The 21,793-nt window shown below is 34.4% G+C and overlaps 1 protein-coding gene across 2 annotated transcripts in view; it reads left to right on the forward strand.

Annotated features, from left to right (window-relative positions):
• Positions 1–78: 78 nt before the first annotated feature.
• The window catches only part of LOC131348253 (golgin subfamily A member 6-like protein 24), an 84,336-nt gene continuing 62,621 nt past the window's right edge, over positions 79–21,793 (forward strand). The window contains exons 1-5 of one of the 2 annotated variants that reach the window (XM_058383042.1): positions 79–5,356; positions 6,438–6,498; positions 11,950–12,720; positions 12,986–13,054; positions 13,453–16,004. In XM_058383042.1, the coding sequence (XP_058239025.1) occupies positions 6,474–6,498; positions 11,950–12,720; positions 12,986–13,054; positions 13,453–14,780 (2,193 nt within the window). In that variant the 5' untranslated portion in view covers positions 79–5,356; positions 6,438–6,473 and the 3' untranslated portion in view covers positions 14,781–16,004. Of the gene's footprint in view, positions 5,357–6,437; positions 6,499–11,949; positions 12,721–12,985; positions 13,055–13,452; positions 16,005–21,793 lie in introns of those variants that run through there. The other variant, XM_058383041.1, reaches the window with a different exon arrangement.

The following is a 21,793-nucleotide window of genomic DNA, read 5'->3' on the forward strand; positions in this document are numbered from 1 at the left end:
TAAATCCCTTTTCTCTGCTAGTGATGTCTTGATGCTGCATGAATAATATATTTATTGTACAGATGAAATAGATTAGACTGTGCTGTATGTTCAGAGTGCAATAGCACATAGATATATGAGCATCATGAGCATAGTGTAGTGAACACAACAGACTGTGATCTCTGGCAGAACATTCATCATGCTGTTGTCTAGTTTATCATTTAGTGTTGTACAGACACAGAAATCTGACCTACACACTGATACTGAGAGCTAAAAAGCTGAATGTTTTTGTTTGAATGTGATTTCATAGCAATAACTCTCTCTGAAAGTAACTGAGACTGGCTAACATTACTGTAGTGCAGGGGTCTCCAACACGTCACTCTGAGTAACTCACCTAAAGTTTCATAGAATATGTACAAAACTGATCAAATCAGATTAACTCAATAAACCTGTTTAAATTTCATGCCAATCAAACTCACAGATGCCCCGCCCCTTTCCGGTGTTCTACTGAAATCTGACTCCTGGACAAATCATGCTCCTCCACACATCACACAGTTTAATACAGCTGTTCATCAATCCATTTCACACACAGCTAGCACCAAGACCGTACATGGAAGTGTTATATAAACTTAAATCTATAAGCACGTAGTTGAAGTAGTTTGGATAAAGGATAAAGAAAACACATGACAGATCCTTTTAACTTGGAAGCTGCTGGAGATTCGACAGCGTTAGGAATAAAGCTACGATGCTGCCAGAGTAAAAGCGCTGAATGAATCTATCCTGCTGCAGGAAGATGCAGGACGAGTGAGCTGGAGACATTTCTTATTAGTGCAGCTGGTGTTTCAGAGTAAAGTACTCTTTAATATTTCTCATTACACATGCATATGAATGTCATAAAAATATTATTATTTAATCACATGAAGTCCAAAACAATGTCAGGTCTCTGTTTACAAAATTAATATCACCTTCAATATCAAAGGTGTTTCATTTTTTACAAAAAGAGTGTTTTTCAGTCTTGCTGAGGCCATCAGGGTATGTGCCAGGAGACTTGTAATAACAGTTTACTGATAAATAACAGAATCCATGTGAATGAAGGAAATCTGACAATAATAAGTGATAAATCTAGTCAGCAAACCTGTTGTGTTAAATCAATAAACTCGACTCAACAATGAACATGCTGCTTATGTGAATTTAAAATGATTTATTGTAAAATATGACTGTTCAATATTGACATTTTTTAAAGGTTCACACAAAAATAGCTTAGTGTTTATGGCAATAATCTATGTAAATAAATGTTACTAATAATATAACACGAGGAACTCTTCACCACCTTCATTTTGTCAAAGTAACTCTCAGAGGAAAAAAGGTTGGAGACTCCTGATCTAGAGAAAGAAAGTGAGAGAAAGCAGAACTTAAACAGGGAGACTAATTACTAAACACAAAACAGGAGAACACACTGAACACCGGAAATGAGACCTACAACTGAAGAAGACTTAGATTCAGACATGCTGGATTGTCCTCTGGTGCTCTGTCAGGGAAGTGTCCTAAATATCCGTGACACAGACAGATGAGACAAAGACTAAGCTGTAGCAGAGTGATGAAAAGAGGAAAGTGTGAAGTGAAAAGAAAACTGCTCATGATCCAAATCAAAGCAGCTCTTCTGTGAAACATGGAGACATGGACATTTATGGAAGACAGTAGAACTTGTCTTTATTTTTCCCTGATACAGATAGAAATGTGATTAAAATATGGTGATGCTCAGGATTTTCACTTCATATGGAGTGTTTTATTCAACAGCTGATCACAGATCTGTGTTACTGCACTGAGAAAAAACACCTCATGATGTATTTCGTTATTTATATATAAACTCTTTATAATGATTCACTATCTGTTATATTTTACTTTATAAAATGTATAAAATTGTATCTGAACATCTTTGAAAGCACAGAGTGAAGATTGTTTATCAGCTGTTCTGACTGTAAATCATAAGTTTTTCTCATTGTATTTTATCTAACATTACATTTCTCTCTGTTGTTTTTCATGATCCCTCTCCCAGGGGTAAGTAAATAACTCGACTTCACACTAATGGTAAAGGCTGATATTTTATAAACTTATCACATATATTACATTTTAATCCAGGAATCAAACAGAACCATAAAAAGCATTTTCAGATCATGTTTACATGAAGGAGTCTGATCAGTAAGTGAGATTCCACTTCCATCAGTCAGCTTCTTTCCCACAATGCACCTGTGTGTAACCTCACTGCAGTGCAATAATGTAGACAGAGACGTTTACCATGTCGAGTAACAGACACAACAAACACACAGTATATAACACACACCACTGACAGACTCCATCACAATCTTACACAATAAACATAAATCACAGCTTTAACAGTTTTCAGTGCTTGTAGACAGAATAATTGTCATCAGTCTCTCTGTGTAACAATCACACCATATTCTGAAAAAGCATTGAAGAGTCGACTCGGCCTAGCGTTTAGTCTCTTTAAGCTAACAGTAGTAAGGCGTGTTAATGCACACAGAATAAAGACAACCTGACTGAACTGAGAACAGAAGTCCTTCACTTCATTTACAATGGATATAAAAAGTCTACATGTCCCTGATAAAATGGCAGGTTTTTGTTGTGTAAAAGAATTAAATCAGGATAAATCATGTGTCACGTCTAGGACCCCGCCCTGTGCGGGGTTCGAACCCGGACTGCCGTGGTGTTGCGTGCAAGTGCCTGCACGCTGTGGAGATAGAGACCCATACGCAGGATTCAGAGAAGCGCTGCTTTTATTACATAAAGACGAGACAGAGGGCAACTACTGTAACTTAACACTAGACATGGCATGGTGTAAAACTAAACAAAAGACAAAACCTGAACATAACTAACCTAAACCTGCCATAACACCACAGCACAGTTAACAATCACAGACAAAGACATGAACACAAGGAACCCTATTTATAGGGAGAGACATTAGGGCTGATGGGATACAGGTGACGCACCAGGAATGAGAACAATGGGAAGGGTGTAACACAAAAGACACACAAAGAAGCAGGCTTCCAAGGTTCACCTGCCAGCGCCCTCTCTGGGCCTGGCAGGGAACTGTCCAGCTGTTCCTGACTTCATGTCAGAACATTTTCTACCTTTTATTGGGAAATTGTGATTCATATATTATAGTGATAAACAATAAGATTTGTTTTTGTGGAGAAAAAATAAAAATATACAATTACCTGGTTGTATTTTTGCACACACCCCTAAACTAATACTTAAAGCTAGAGCTGGGTGATATGTCCTATAAATTGAATCTCCGATTTTTTAAAACAAAATTCGATTTTCGATTTCAAAATGATTATTTTTCTTAAAGAAAAATTAATAAAACACTAGAGACTATATGATAGATTTTTTTTATTTGAGCAAAAACAATACCACATATGAACTGCAAACTTACTTTCACTAACAAGTTTTTTTTTGTTATTTTAGAAAATCAATAATCAATACAACAACATAAAAACCTTTTTTTGGGATTAATAAAGTGCAAACTTTCACCAGTCTTTACAAGTTCTAATTATTCTAGCAAAATAAAGTAATATAACAAAATATGAGGGATTTGTCAAGTGCAAACTGCAGATTTAACTTAAATCACTTTTTATAAAATAAATAGTTGTCACCTGAAAAAAAATCCCCGAAGAAAAAGAGTTTTGTAAAGCAGTTCAACACGCAACTAACACGCTAAATAAAATCAAACAGGAGCCAGACAGCATTTTACAACTGTGTATATGGGCACAATCAGGTAGAGTGGGCGAATCCCCAGGGAGAGGCACAGGATCATCAGTTTTGTGAGAGGCCTCGCCTCATCTGCAGTTTCATTCTAGTTGCCATAACATTATTCAGCTGTGTTCCCACATTATTTAGAAAACCGAATAGACAATTTAACATACATCAATGATAAACGGTGAAATAATTAAAAGAGATTAACAAGAGATTGAATGTGATTGGTTGATTCTGAACACTGCCACATTGTCAATTATGAAAGGGTGTGCAAACTTATGCCACCTATTTTATTGTACATTTTTATTTTTATTTTTCCCCCTAAAATAATTGTTATTGTTCCTACTTTTATATGTAGTTTGCAGTTTTTCAATAAATGTGGAAAAGGATCGGACATGATTTATCTTGGGTTCAGTTTTTTTACTCAACAAAAACCTGCCATTTTATCAGGGGTGTGTAGACTTTTTATCCAGATATAAAAGATTACATGCTGTCATAACCAATATATAGATGAAGCAGCAGCAAAACACATCATTCTGTAATCTGTTCAGTTTTTACATTGATAAATGTCTATTTTTAATTAAAGGAAGTGGGAATCTGATATTCTGTATATTCCTTTATAGATCATAGATCTATAGAGCATAGATCAGAAAATAGTATTTTCCAATAAATCACAAGATATTTCTCTTCCTTAAGGGTAACTAGCGGTATATTAGCACAATGCTACATGATACAGATTTACTGTGTGTGATGACTGATTGTTGTCTAGTTTTCCTCTTTTTTATTAAGACACACATCAGCTGTGTTTTAACCAGAGTAACAGTTACTTTCACATTTTCACATGGAACAATTCACATTTGTAATCATGCATAAAATCTTCACACTGTTTTATTTACTTTCACAGGAGGAACTGAGACGTGAGTATAAATCCCTTTTCTCTGCTAGTGATGTCTTGATGCTGCATGAATAATATATTTATTGTACAGATGAAATAGATTAGACTGTGCTGTGTGTTCAGAGTGCAATAGCACATAGATATATGAGCATCATGAGCATAGTGTAGTGAACACAACAGACTGTGATCTCTGGCAGAACATTCATCATGCTGTTGTCTAGTTTATCATTTAGTGTTGTACAGACACAGAAATCTGACCTACACACTGATACTGAGAGCTAAAAAGCTGAATGTTTTTGTTTGAATGTGATTTCATAGCAATAACTCTCTCTGAAAGTAACTGAGACTGGCTAACATTACTGTAGTGTGTAGAACTACAGAGAGAGATGTGAGTTAGAGAGTCACACTGGATAATGCTGCATGAAAGAGATTATAACAGAATGGAAGCAAGTGATCTGGTCAATTTGTTTCTTACTGCATTCATACTGAAAGATCTTGAAGAGATTTTTCAATCAGCAGAAAGAATAGAGAAACAATACAGTACAGGATAAAAACAGACTTTTAGGAACAGTTACAGAATGTTTATAGCTAATACTATAGGATAAAATACAGAAATACTGAAAATTACAATTCATTTTTAATAATTTCTAATCTTACTTTGCTTTTTTTCCACATCCTCCTCTATATAAAGTCATCTGGGTTTATCAGGTGAGTAAACTATTATAAAATATGATAAATTCATTAATGTCTTACTGATGATAGCAGCATAAAAAATCTTAAATTATGTTAGAATTAGACCAGTGGTCAGTGAGGGGTAAATGAGTTACCATGGTAACCTCTCCCAGTGATGGTTTATTGTGGATTAAAAAAATCACATTTAATTGTTCTAGAAATACAGTTGTTGATCTGTTATTTATACTTTTATCAATTTGCTGTTATTACTGTTGTTATTATATAATTATTATTACTAGAATTGTAAACAGTTTGTGGAAATTTAAATAAAATAAAAGATATAAATAAATGTAAGAAATATGATGATCTTCATCACATTGAAGTCCATCGGCAAACTTTGTCTTAAATTCCATTTAAAGTGAAATAGAAAAGGTTTAACACGTGTTCAGTTTAACTTGATGATCGGTGCAGACATCCTACAACAGGAACAAAATCAATTTACATTAAAACTCTTTTCTTAAAACCTTTGAGGCAACATTAATGGCAACCCAAAAGAAACTGTAAACAAAACAAGCTGTTAGTCATTTTGGGAAAAAAAAACAATCTTATATATATATATCTCATAGTTTCTGTGAATTCTGTTGTGTGATTTGATCAGAGCTGACTGACGATCATGAAAATATAAAAGTCAGCTAATGAACATAAAAATAACATTAAACACAATCAGATGTAAATGTCTGGATCAGTTGATGTTGATGCATAAGAACATGACTTTATTGTGATATTGTGTGACGTCACCACAACAGAAATGAACCCAAACATCTTGATTCTCCTGGAGAGGATTTTTTCTCCCTCCTGTAAGGTTCAGTTTACTGTTTAGTGATTGTGTTCTTCAGCTGCATTCAAACTCAGTGTGTTACTGAATACAATATCAGTTTAAATCAGCCTCAATCACCTCAGTGTGTATTGTTATATCACACACACACACACACACACACACACACACACACACACAGTGATCTGAACAGAGAAACACTTCATGTTTATTTAACACTTTATTTACATACAGTATGGAGTCATGTATAAAACCTTCACACTGTTTTATTCACTTCCACAGAGAGACAGAGAATGGACAGAAGATGAGAGAAAGAAAATGGAGGAATCTGTTCTACTGACTGGTGAGTATGGAAGGAGATACAAAAGTAAACACTCCTGTTCATTTTTACAGTCTGAAGTGTTCAATAATGAGATCTCCAGTACACTATAAAAAAAATGTTGTAAAAAATAAATAAATCACTGGCAGCAGCAGCGGCCAAACAAAAACCGTAAAATTAAAGTAAAATACATTAATTCAAATAAAGTGCAAAATAATAATTTTACATAAATGTTTATTAAATATTTTAAAGAAAAACACTGTAATTTTATGGATTTTTCCTTTATTATTAAATTGATCTACCTCCTTCAAAAAAGTGACAGCATTAAATGGTTTGAAGAGAAACACTGTTATTTTATTAATTTTTCCTTTATTATTAAGAACCAACATCTTCAATAAAATGTCAAGACATGCTCAAAATTGTAAATTTAACAGTTTAATTTTTAAAGACAAATAAATTCAGTTTAAAAATGACAGTACCAATGTCACATTAAACATTTATTATTCACTGTACTGATTAAATAAAATAAATTATCATAAAATATAAGCTTTAGGATATCTGTGATACAAAATACAATTGGGTATGAACTGAAAAACTACAAATGGCATTTTTTCAAGTTATTACGGTTACAGCCATGAAATCATGATTTAACCTTTGAAACGAGTGGAGAAAGGAACAATTGGTGCTGTTTGCTGCTTTTTAGCTTGTTTTTTCAATTCATTTTGTATTGTTTTCCACAATATTCTACTCCTGGGGACTGTGTAGCTCTGATAAATTGTGTGGATAAATATTACTTTGTCATTAAAAGGGTTAATTCACCCAAAAAAGAAGAATCATCAAGAGTCATTTACTCACCCTCATGTCATTTCATACATGTAAGACTTTTGTTCGTCTTCATAACACACATGAAGATTTTCTGTCCCTTCTACAACTTTTACAATGAGACTGTAAAACTACTCTATATTAAGAGGTTTAGTCCAAATTTCCTGAAGAATTTTAATCGCTTTATATGATGAACAGATTTAATTTAGGCTTTTATTTGCATATTTACATTAATTCAGCAGACATGAACAGATGCTCAATCGTACCTGCTTGAACAAACCTCACTAACTCTCAGTGAAGCTCTAACATGCTGTGGAACACGCGAGAATGAACCGCATTGGTTCCCACAATTCAAGCAAGCATGCTGGAGCTTCCATTTGCCATAACTGATGTGTGCATTGATCAATGCAAATAGGTGAACAAAAGCTTCACTTCAATCTGTTCATCATATAAAGCGACTGAGTCTCTTCAGAAAATTAGGATTTGTTTTACCATCTCTATGAATTTTTAGAAATGACAAAATGGTAGTTGCATAGACTGAATGAAGGCACAGAAATCTCCCAGATATAAATAATAATACCTTCAGTTTTTTCTGAAGATGAACAAAAGTCTTACAATTTTGAAATGACATGAGGGTGAGTAAATGAAGACAGACTCTTCATTTCGGGAATTATCTCTCTAACTCTCTCTCTATATCTCTCAAATTATCTCTCTAACTATATTATCCCTATAAAACTAAGTGCATTAATAAGTAACATCATAACATACAACAAAAGCTCAATGGCTCTGCTCCAGAAGTGACAGTTACAGCAGTTAAAGAACAATCCTCATCATCAGTAGGATCTTGGTTGGAGAGAAATACTGTGATTCACTGAGAAGTCCTTTAAATTCTTTAATTTAATTTGTCTTCAACAACATTTGACATGAGATATTCTGCTATGTGAACAAAGAGCACTGTACGTATTGAGAGTGAAGGTGATTAAATGTTATTAGATCCTTCTGACATGTCATAAAAGCCAAGAATTTTGGATCCAGAACCAAAACAGTACCCGCTTCACAGTTTCTATTTTACTTGATCTACCCCTCATTAATTTGCTATTTATTGAATAACATTATATCCAGGAGTTTCTTTTTAAATCCTTTTGGAATTTTGAGGAATTTGAAAAATTTGATGCGAGTTTGCCTGTCCTGCATGTCTGCTCATCATCTCTTACACATCACATTGGACACCAGTATGACTTGCAACCAATACAGTATCTGTTACAAGAAGCAACTTACATCTACAGCATCTTAATGGTGGATTTATTGTTTTGACCACCACAATCAATACATTTTTAACACCTATTTGTTTGCTTCAGACCACTGAATCATTCACTGGAGTTGCATGGATTAGTGTCATGATGGCTGTATATAGTTTTTGAAGAATCACCATTCTGGGATCTGTTGTATTATAGAGACGTACAAAGATGGATTACTTTTCTGAAAATCTTTCTGTACACCAGAAGGAAGTAAGTCATTTCCATTTGGGATGGTATGAGCAAGAGTAAATTATATATTTTTTGCCCCTTATTTTGTGAACAAACCCTTTAAAATTAACTAAAATGTTTATTTTTATTCTTCTCTTTCATATACACTGCAATATATACTTACTTGTGATGGACTTGTCTCTCCGTTGGGTGTCTCTTCTCCCCATGAATAATTATTTTTTCAAATGCTTGATCTGAAAGAAAAAAAAAAGATTATTTAGCAGCTTTCAGTGGTACAAAATGTAATATAAAAATACTCAGTAACAAACAGGAAGTTACACTTGCGGTCAAATTTAGCATCACTCCAGGACTTAGTGTAAATTTACTGTAAATATCTCCACTTACTATAAATATTTGTGCAGTTAAATGAAAAATCTGTAACACACACACTTTACAGCAGACAGATTTGTGGTAAAGTACCAGTCTGCAGGCATCATTACAGTGTAAACTGATGGACATACAATCATACCTGTAATAGAAAACTAAACATAAATCTAGAAATCTATCTGTCTTGTTTCACGAATGAGAATTCATTTTGGGGTGAACTATATTTTTAAAGTGGTGCCTTTGTGCAGATTTTGCAAAAAACACATATTTACATGCATTTCCTCCCACATAAAGGCAACTGTCAATTTATAGAAAACATACAAAAGGAACATGCTGACTAACGGTCAATAATATGACCACTATTGTGCACACTGCCCATTTACTGACTTAATATTAGCATGGAATGAATACTCACTGACTCTGAAGATCGTGTATCAGGAGACCCTCTTTCCCCACAGCTTCTGGGTCATGGGGGCAAACACACACACACACACACACACACACACACACACACCAATATTAATATCAATGTTAACAGACATGGACCTGCAAGTTTACTAACTAGCTCCATGAAAAAACACATTCTTATTGAGACTGAAAGTCACACAGATGAATGTCAACAAACAAGTTTGTCGGAGTTTGTTGGACCAGTGTGTTGTTACCCCTGTCGCCGCAGGTCAAAGTGTTTTTTCACCTGACTGAACATGTTCATTTGGCGTTGGTCAGGGAATGCCTGAGCAGTGTGATATGATTTTCCAACAAACTCGGACGCAGTGCAATTGGTGCTAAAAAATATAAAGTTGCCTGATCACTTGACTGCTGCTGAATTTGTAAATTGGGTCGATCTGCTCCAAGCTTCTTGATTCTTTTCTGTTCTTCATCTGAACTCCTTGTGAATGGGTATTTTTGTAAAGATAAAATCTCTTTTGTTAAGATAGAATTCTCTTTCATCTCGAGATATTTCGCTTGCTTCCACATTAATCAGTACCTGTCCGTTAACTGACCATCTGCTGAGGGGTAATGAGACTCGTTGAGAATGGTCCAATCACATGAGGCCAAATAATATAAAAACAATATTGATTCGCTAACAACAAAAGTGGGAGGGCCCAGGGCAGAGAGTTCTGCACCCCGCGGAAACTTTAAAACAAGCCAATTAGAACTCTGCCTCAAGTCACATGCTTTTCAAAACTTTACGCAACCACATACATACTTGTGTGTCCGGCCCCCGCGCACACAAATGAGCAAAATACAGTTTATATGACTAACAGAGGAATAGTACGACTAAATGATTTTATTTCATTATTAATATACACTAACTGTTAACGTGTTAAAGTAGCATTCTTCTCTGGCTAACTTGACCGGCCACCACTGCTCAAATGTAATCTGACCTGGTCACGAACCTTTGCCATGACGATGAGGCAAGACCGTGAGGTGCTGGTCATGCTTAGCAAATGATCCTAAAAGGGCAGGTTTCTGGGCTACCTATAAAGAAGAGCAATTATTGGATCTTTTTTGTCAGCAGTTCTCTGCATGAATTGAAATCGTAACAGTCACAGCAACCACACATTCAAACACAGCCTCTTTCCTTTAATATCCCGACTTCTCAGGCAAAGAATGACACACACAGACATTAAAAGACATGTCTCCTTTATTTAACCCACCTGAGTGACAGTGGGTAGGCAAGCCTGCAACCTTTAGCCAAAAAAGCAGAGCAACTAATGCTACTTGTTTTACATTAAACAGTAGTTTTGGATTGAATTATTTTTAGAGTTTACGCTGAAAAAATCTCTTTTATAAGATAAGTTACAGCTTAACTGCATCCTGAACTATTCAATGCACTGTTTTTTTCTGACATTGCCTATACTTATTTTACTTTTGTCAGATTCATTGGTGTCTATATGCATTTACTTATTGTGACATCACTGAATAGGTGTGGCCAGAGGAACAACATGCCTAGAAGTTTCAGTCTGGAGAGCAGTGCAGTCTTTTAAAAAAAAACATGCATTGTTTGATGCAATAACAAAAGTTAACTAAATTTCTGTTTAGAATTACAGAGTTTGAATGTAGAAATACACATACAAATAAGTTTTACTGTAAAATGAAGGGGAAAAATTGTTAAAATTTTATTATGGACATAAACATTTAATATAATAAGCTACTTTTTTAATTACAATTTATTATTATCATTTTACCTAAATTGGTATGTAATTTATGATTATGAAAAAATACCGTTAAAATAATAATCAATTCTTGAAAAAAAAAATTATATATATATAGTCAATTTGTTAATTTACAGATAATATTGGTAATTTTACTGGAAAATTTTTTGAATATTATATTATAATAGTTTTGAATATCATTTTAAATAACAGAAAACTACTGTAAAAAAAATTAGAGTTGTTTTCTGTAAAATTTGGAGTTTGGTTAGTGTAAGAATGTAGTCTGAAATTCACAGCTTGTCACATTCTCCATTCAAGATTTTTTTTTAAGAATTTACACTTTATTGAACACTTTATTTTAAAGTTTATTTTAAGAAACAAACTCGGATATAAACTACAGTTGAGTCTATAAAATGTTAAAATGTTATAATGCAGAAGAGTTTAAAATACATCAGTAATGTTACTGAAATAAAAGAGTAAATATTTCTCCTTATTAAACTCATTACTCTCTTCAGTTTTCATGGTAAATAATTATAAATAGTCATTTTGGCTTTAGTCATAACAAGCACTGTTTCTGTAGCTGATCACTGGTTATGACCACATGAATCATTCAGCTCACTGTCCTGTTCAATTTTTTAAAGAACTGGAGGGGACTAGAAGACAATTAGAGAATAAAGAAACACATCTGAAGAACACAGATAAAGAGCTGGAAACCAGTAAAAATCAACTGGAGACACTGGGACAGGAACTTCAGGACAAGCAGAGACAACTACAGGAGATGATGATTGTAGTGGAGCAACAGAAAACTGATTTAGCAGAAAAAACAAAAACACTGCAGATGAAAGATGAGACACTGGAAGAGAAGGAGACACTGCTCAAACAGACAAGAGCTGAACTGGACAAAACAATGAAGGATTTAGAAGACAGTCAGAGACACATGGAGGAGAAAAACACACAACTAGAGAATCTGAACAAACTGCTGACAGAAAATACACAAACACTTCAGAAGAAGGACAAGAAACTGGAGGAGAAGGAGAAACAGGTCAGAAAGATAGAAGAAGAATTGAAAAAAACAAAGGTGATGTTAGAAAAGAATCAGACACAAATGAAGGACAAAGAGAGACAACTGGAGACACTGGGACAGGAGCTGCAGGACAAGCAGAGACAACTACAGGAGATGATGATCGTAGTGGAGCAACAGAAAACTAAGTTAACAGAAAAAAACAAAGAGCTTGAAGAGAAAGAGAGTCTTCTAACTGAGAGAGAGACACAGCTAATGGAAAGAGACAAACAGCTTCAGGAGAAAGACAGACTTCTGGAGGAGAAAACAAAGCAGCTGCAGGAACAAACAGATCCAGAATCATCAGCCCCCATCAGGAGAAGAAACAGCAAGGAAGGGTTACCTCCAGAAAGTGAGTAATTTATCAAATTATACAATTATAAAATGCTTCTCAGAAGGTCAGTGTTTCCAAATGGTAAATATTCATTTAATAAATTATCACATAAAATATACTGTAATGATCCTTAATAGTGCAACTCTTCAGATATTATAAGGAAGTGTAATTTAAACAGTGACAGGGGTTAGTTATAGTGTATAAGACGTAACTTTCATGATCTGTCTAACTTTACCTTCTGAAGAATGTCTTTCTCATTCTGACTGCTTCTGATGTTTCCTAGTGAGTGGAGAGACTCAGGACTCAGCACCAATCAGGAGAAGAAACAGTATGGAGGGAAAACGTCCAACATGTAAGTGATTAATGATTGTTGTATGTTTAGTGTGTAACTCATCAGGAGATTGAGGGTAAAAGGGATGAGTATAAAGAGAGACAGCAGACAGATTTAGGCACTTAAATTTATATTTTAATTACAGTCAAAATATCAATATTGTAAAGCTGATATAAAACATGGATAAAGAAGTAATGACAAAAGATCTAACACGTAAAAATCGTGAGTTTGCCGTTGTTGTTGGAGAAGGATGGATGGCATTACTCTTTCCTCCATCAATCACAGTGACACTAACATGATGAGGAATTTGAATATGAGTTACATAAAGGCAGTAGGACTCCATACTCCATAGAACAGCATAATCACCATAATGCAGTAAGTGATTCTGTATTAAATGATTCATTCTTGTTCATTTTCAGTGGGTGGAGAATCGTCTAGTCCTCATTCTCCAGTGTCGGTTCCTGTAGCAGAACTGAGGCTGGTGCTGCTGGGGAGGACGGGATCTGGAAAGAGTGCAACAGGAAACACCATCCTGGGCAGAGAGGAGAAGAACCAGGCTGCTACATCTACAGCTACATCTACAGTCACCCAGCAGAGTGAGAGCACACAGGGGGAGGTGACTGGGAGGAAGGTGACTGTGGTGGACACTCCTGACTGGTTCTGTCCTGAACTCTCTCTGGAGAAGCTGAGACAGGACGTGGGACTCTGTGTCCATCTGTCTGCTCCAGGACCCCACGCCTTCCTCCTGGTCATACCTGTAATGCAGCCTACAGGAGAGGAGAGAGGGGTGCTGGAGAAAATGGAGGAGATCTTTGGAGAGAGATGTTGGAGAAACACCATGATCATATTCAGTGTTACTGATGAACTTCAGAAGAAGAACATTGAGGAGTTTATCCAATCAGGAGTCCAGGAGGTCCAGAGACTTGTAGAGAAATGTGGGAACAGGTTTCACTGTCTCAACATTAAGGAGAGTGGAGATGGTTCTCAGGTCTCAGAACTGCTGGAGAAGATAGACAAGATGGTGGAAGGAAGTAGAGAGAAATTCTACAGCAGTGACATCTACCTGGAAACAGAATCTCAGATTAGAGCCATGGAGACAAAGATCCTGAAGGAAAGAGAAGAGAAAAGGAAGAGAGAGGAGATGGACATGAAAGAAACAATAAAAAAGGAGATGCAGGACTCTCTGAGAAAGATAGAGGGAGTGATCCAGGAGCATGAAGGAGACATCAGACAACTTGATGACCGAACAACTGAACTGGAGAGAAAGATGAAAGAAGAGAGGGATGAAGAGAAAAAGAAAGAATTTGAGAAGGAGCTGAAACAAGAGGTAGAGCGAAGGACAGAAATGGAAGAAAAGGTGAAGAAACTAAAAGAAAAGAGAGAGAGGGAGAGGAGAGAGATGGAGGAGAGACACAAACAGGAGATGCAGGAGATCAGGGAGGTGTATGAAGGAGAGGCCATGATGGAGGCAGAGAGAAAGCTCATGAAACTCATCCTGCCTGAACTCCAGAGAAATATTTTGTCCTCAAAAACAAAGATGCAGGAAGATTTCAGCAGACAGATGGAGGAGAAGAACAGAGAGCTGGAGATTCTTAAACAGAAACTTTCAGATCTCACAGATATTCACAGTGTGCTTGAAGAGGTTTATGAGAAAACGGTCAGAAAAAGCTCAGAACAAGAGAGAGCTGCTCTAAAAGGAGAGGCATCAAAGGGAATCTCTCAGAAATTTAAAGATTTGTTTCAGTGAGTAACAGAGTTTATAAAGCTGCAGAGACTCACCTGGTCAGAAATGAGGCATATGAGTGATGATGGACATCACAGAGGAAGAGATAGAACCCTAAGGATGAAGAAAGAAGATAAGAAACAGGGTTAAACAGTTTTTTTTCTATGGAAACCCTGCAGGGGAAACGACCTAACAGCCAATAATTCTTAAAACAACAGGATTTTAAAAATCAAGATGGATTGTCCAGTTGGCTACAAGAGTCCAGCACACTCACAAATTAGTTGCAGATTTAGTCAATTCTGATTAACAGTAAGATTGTTACAGCTACTTTCTTGTCATGCAGGACAACCTAACAAATATAATGAGTGGGGATAATTTAGAACATTACACACACTGAAGAATCACATCATGACCCAAAGTGTTTTATTCTTCTTATACAACAATTTGATACAATTACATTTTTATTAATTAAACAAGAACACAGTAAACTATTTATCTCTTTACAGCTACATTTAATGTTGATGTTCATCCTCAAAACTGCTAGTTACTGTTCTCACTTACATTATAACAGCTTGGAGCAGTCATCACCCTTTCTTTTCTCTCTCTTGAAAGGAAAAGAAACAAAATTGTGTTATAAAACCTGCTGATTGTTTCTGTGAATGCTGACGGTTTGATGACATGACACACACTTTTCTGTCCAGCAAATTCTTTTTGTATTGGTGACGTTTCATTAGCATCATAAAAATATAATGTGGTGCGATCATCTGAACATCGTCAGAACTACATTATAAAGACTCCTTTGATCTTTCTATATTGCTGTATTTGACATCATTTTACAAAGTATTTCACATTATTGATTAAAACTGCAGATCCTTTGGATTAATAGTACTTTCATAATATACTAGAAAAGAATTGTCCAGATTTGTTCATTTCGCAAAATATCACCTTGTGCTACTGTCTGTAACAGAACATTTTGAGACTTTTATATTGAAAAAATATTAATCAGAAAAATATCATCGTAGAGCAACATCTCTGTGAATCTTGGAAATATCTGGAAGGTTTGTCAGACTTTATCAACTTTGGAAAACTTGAACCTCTTTACATTTTGCCATGTTGTTGTTCATGTTTTATATCTCAATGAGATGGATATTTTATTTAAAAAATTATTTGTAAAAATTTGTATCAATGTGTATATATTTGTACATTTGTGTAAATACTGTATGAATAAATTTATATATGTATGTATGTCTGTAATTATTTAGTATTTTATTTATATAACCTGTTTATATACCACTCAGTTGTAAAAGAATCACTGACTCTAATGCTAGAGCTGAGTATCCTGATAGAAGAAGAGAAAAAAAAGAAAACATGTACTAGAACATGATGTTAATATTTTAAACCCTATAATATTTCTAATTTGCTGATTAGTAGATTTTTTTATCATGTTACTCATAGTCCTCATTTATATTTTCCTCTAATTTCCACTTATTACAAACAAAATCATAAATCATTTTAATAGAATCATTTTCCAGTTGCTCTTTTTCTCTCAGAATAAAGGAAGGTGTATTTTTTTTTAACTTCCTGTTTAAGACAGCTACATGTTAAATAGCCTCTGTTCTGATTGGCTGCCCTGTATCACACATCCTTAAACCACTCGTCTAAGATGAGTCTACGTTCTTTATCTCTTCAGTGTAAATGGCCGTGTCTAAACTGCTGTGGACTGAATCACAGTGAAATGGAAATGTGGAATCTTTAAAAGACTGGGTTTACAGTTTAGTTTGCACACATGGACTGTAATTATTTGGGGTGAATGAAATTTTGTGGTACATCAACATTTTATGAATAAAAACTGTACCTTCTGTTCTCATCTATCATAAATAATGCACTTAAAATTGTCAGTCTACTTCCTGTCATGAATTTGTTTCAGCTATCATAGAAGAGAAGATCTGGGAAAGATTACATACAAAAACTGGAAGTGAGCTGCTTAAGAAGAAACAAAGAGAAACAGAGGGCTGAATAATACATTACACCCCATCCATGTAAAGTACAAAGTGTTTTTAACATCTATCACACTTTTTATAAAAAAGTTTAATGTGTGTATTTTAGCTAATGAGTGTCTGTGTGATTTCAGACCTGGTTTAGTGTGTATTGATATTTAGATTTTTAATCGTGTGTGATGTTCCCATCATTTGATTTGACCATCCATCATACTGTATAATTGTTCGGTGGATGAAATATTAGCCACTGATACGGTCATTCTCAAGTGAATGGTAGTCTTCTCCATTTTAAAATCAGATTCATAGTTTAATCCAAATTAAAACAAGCCATGTGACTTCATGGTAGAAACTCATTAACAATGCGAGTAGACATTTCTGCAGATCCTTTAGAACAGAACAGATTGTATTGTAGTTTATGGGAGTCCGATTGTGTTCTTAATAACGTGTTAAACTTTCTCATACACTCCTTTTTAGAAATTAGACACAACCTGGGGACATGCAGCAGCAAGAATCACACCAGAGAAATGAAGCTCAATGATAAACGAGGTAAATGTGTGAAATTAAATACGGTCCCATTTCTATATTTTGTGTAGGAGGGAAAATCACAGTTGCACCACATGATGATGTTTAAGACCATGTCTGATTAATGTTAATGAGAACTGGTGAATTCCTATTAGAATTGTTTTCAGTGACTGCTTTGTTGAACTCGGGGAGCTCTTGTGTTAAAAGCTTTTTCCAACTGAAAATCATCACCAGGGACTATTACACGCGGAGTGATCTGTCACTCGCCATGTTCACAGACTGACGCATTTCCTTAACTGACACACTCATATACACTTTGCTGACGCGGATTGATCTAGCCTTGTCCGGAACTACGTTCATGTAACGTAAATACAAGCAGCAGTCTCATTTCTGCCCGTATGGCTCTCAATCAGGACGCGCTGCAGTTCCATGTTTCACCACAGCTTTACATTGGGGGAACAGGGGGGCGCTGTTGAGCTCAGGAGGACTGTGACCCCCTCTGTCCTGTTAGTACAATCATAACAGAGCCAACCTGTCTGCCGAAGCCATGCACTACATTTCAACATATCCTCCTCACTTTAAGCATTAAAATAATCTAGAAACTCCGAAAATATTTTTGGAATAATGCTGAACACATTTACGAGTTAATAATACAGGATTGATTCCGTTTATACAGAGGTCTATGTTTTGAAGCGGATGAATATTTTGGTGGGTCACAGCACCACCTGCCCATAGAGACGAGTCAGGGTTTTCTCCATCCTGAGATTAACAACAGAAACATCAATCATCAATCATGTAACTACTGATCTATTTTTACTCTTCTTCTTGGAGTCATGGTTTAACTCCCCATCCTGAATGTGTTTGCAGATATTCACTATATGATATTTCATCTTTTCCTCCATGACTGTGTTTATTATAAATCACACTTTAGGTGTCCTATAGAACTGCTAGATTTTTATTTTTTGTTAAACCTGGATATCGAAAATATTAACTGATGATTTAATGTACAGAGTGTGAGCAAATTCCGACAATATTTAAATTGGATTCATTTTGGATAAATCATCAGTTCAGATCGTCAGGATTTCCTGGGTATAATGTTTAAAAACAACCTTTTTTTCAAGAAATTTATAAACTTTTAAGAGCAAGCATTCATTAAAGATGTGCATGGTGAGATACTGTTAGGAGCCGTGACACATGTCATTTTATTTATTTATTCATTCACTTGAGATTATGATTAATGTCCAGATTGTAGATGATCCTCAAAAACCTCTACATGTGTGCAACAGTTTTATAAATATATATATATTTTAGATAAGATTTAAAAAAAAGAATATTGCTAAATTAAAAATAAATAAACCCCCAGGTAATGAAGGTCTTACTGGTGAATTTTATAAACCTTTTTTTTTGCGAATTCTTATTATATGTTTACAGAGAAGCTTTGGATAGAGGTAGCCTTCCACCAGCTATGTGTCAAGCTCTAATTACTCTAATACCTAAACCGAATAAGAACCGTTTATTACTCCACAATTAGAGACCTATTACTCTTATGAATAATGATGGAAAAATATTTTCACACATTTTTGCTCAAAGTTTACAGTCTTGTTTAGATAAGATAATAAATAATCACCATTCTGGTGTAATGCTAGGAAGACATATTAGTAATAACATCTGTTTAATTCTAGATTTAACTGATTACAATGATCTAATAATGGATAATAGTTTAATCCTTTTTATAGACATATATAAAGCCTTTGATGCAGTGAAGCAATTTCTTATTGAATGCATTCAAATTTTTAGGTTTTGTTCATATTTCATAAATCCCATAAGAATATTATATAATGGTAAGAATAGCTGTATGAAACTTCCCCATGGCATCATCCATCAGTTTAATATTACACATGGAATCCTTTTTTATTTCTGTTACTTATGCAGCTATTAGCTATTCATAAATTTCAAGATTTATTCAAAGCTATTAAGATTTTGGATACTGAATTAAAGTGTTCTCAATTAGCAGACATTACAGATCTCTTTTTAAAGGATGAACAGGAGATGCTTTCAAAATATGTTTTGACCTACAGTATATAAATATATTTTCTGGCTTAAGCTTAAATGTAAAAAATGTATACGTTTCCCTTTAAAAGACACCTATACTCAATATACTGAAATAGAAAATATCCATATTAAACATGATGATAATCCATTCAAAAATTGGAGGGATTTCTCCTTCAATGTCTAAATATTATTAACAATCTGAAGGTTTATCATATTTATTTTATTTTACAAAGATATTAGATTTTCCAAAAACAATAATTAAAAAAATTAGATTCTTAATTACATAAATTTGTCTGGAAAAATAAATTACATTATTTAAAGAAATGAACGTTATGCAGTTCCTATTCACATGGAGTCTTAAATTGTTCAATTTCTACTCCTCAAATATTATTTCTAAAATATCTTGGATACAAAATTTCATTAAAAATAACACTCAACGTTGGTATTAAATCCCAAATATTATGTTTAGTAAAGTAGGTGGTATTTAATTCCTTCTCGAGTGTAACTTTGATATAAACTTCCACTTCAGTTATCTAATTTCCACAGACAGGCTCTTCTGTGTCTTTTTCTTGTATACAAATATTTTCTCTCTCCACAAACAATTAATAAAGAATAATGAATATATCAGAAATAAACATTAATCAATTCAATAACTGGGTTAAAGTGATATTGTTGTTAATTGCTTACTTAAATTAACATAAGGCTACTGTTCTTGAACCTATAAGCCCTCTTGCAAATTCATTTAGAACACTGGCTTTACGAATTGAAATCAGAAATGAATTGTATAATAAAAGTATAATAACAAATTTCTCTTTAACAACAAAATTGTAGAAGTGTCTTTCAAAATTATTTATTTAATTTACCCCACAAATTAAAAAGTAAGATTTTTTTTAAAGACATCGATGTATGTTGTGTGTTTTAATGAACAAATAAACAATCTTGCCTCATTTTTATGGTTGTATTTTTGTTAAATTCTTTTGGTTTGATGTGGAAAAATGTTTTTTTGTTTTCTTTGTGATGAGAATAAAATTTTACATTCAGAAATGCAAATGGTCAGTAAAGACTCCCAGTTTACAACAGTTTCAGAAATACATGTTTATTTTGAAGCACTAGATGGACTGATATATCCAAAAGCTATAAAGACTCTAAATATTTACAAAGCCTTAAAAATGTCTTGGTAATACACAGTGGAAATGTTCCCCATATGTCTGTGTAAGTCGAGACATTTATGTGTTGTTTTTGTTTTCTCTCTCTCCTATATGTTAACATTAATCATTCTATATTGATTATAATAGTGTTTTGTATGAATGAAAATATTTTACATTTGATACGAGAAAAAAGTCTGATGCATATGGCAGATAAAAAAGGAAACACTTTGGTGTTCAGCTGTGACAGTGAGCGCTTATGAGGATCAGTTAAATGCGTATTGTCCTGTTTATTTTAATAATTTATTTATTCATTTGTTTGTTTGTTTGTTTGTTTTTTGTTTGTTTATTTTTAATTATGTGCTTTGATTAACCTTTATTTCTGTAGGCTTTGGAACGTTATACTGCTCCAGATAAGTGCTGTTTCTTGTATAAGTTCATGTCTTGATGTTAATCATGTGTTGATTTGTATTATAATAAGTACTTTATGGTACGAATTACAATCTAGAAGGGCTGGAAATTGTACAAAATTACATGTTGTTCGTTTCCATTTATTTAATAATTGTATGTTATGGTTTAATTATTATTATTCAATTCAACCTGCTGAATTTAACTTTCACACTGCCTTTTGTCTTCATAGACACTGTTCAGAACCTATAGTGGGGAAGACAGGGGCAAAGATAACCAAACAAAAACAACTAGGCTGGTAAAAATAGAAATTGAATGAAACCCAGGCTGTTTTAGAATAATAACTGTAGAATTTGTTTATTTTTTTAACAGATTTTCTGCTACTGAGTCTTTAGTGAACTCCTCAATATGTCCAAGTCTCAAAAATCTCATAAGGCCTGAGGCAGTTTTCCAGAGGGTGTGTGGCCCTCTGCAGCTGGCAACAGACCCGATCCTCATCAGAAGTATATCTAAAATATCTAAATAGTATATTTAAATATATCTAAACACTTTGACCATTACTTAAATTTTATTGCCATAAATGTATACTGTTAATGTATATTTTATTCTTCATGTTGTTTTAGGCATCATGGGGCAATTTCCATTTGACCCAGCACTTCTATCAAGCATGGTTCCCACACCAAACCCTGATATGCTGTGTTTGTGGACCCTGGACCCTCAGCCACCACCACTCCCCACCAGCTCTCCACCCTCTGTGATGGTCCATCAGCCAAGCAGTGTTCCTCGAATTTCTGCATTTCAAATTGAAAATGGAAAATCACAATCAGGGAAGACTCGATATCACACAAACCCCCTCACAATTATTTTAAACAGATTAAAATCTCTAACATGAGCTGTGTTTTCTGTACAACAT

The sequence above is a fragment of the Hemibagrus wyckioides genome, linkage group LG28 (genome assembly GCF_019097595.1).
Source record: "Hemibagrus wyckioides isolate EC202008001 linkage group LG28, SWU_Hwy_1.0, whole genome shotgun sequence".
Taxonomy (NCBI): Eukaryota; Metazoa; Chordata; class Actinopteri; order Siluriformes; family Bagridae; genus Hemibagrus; species Hemibagrus wyckioides.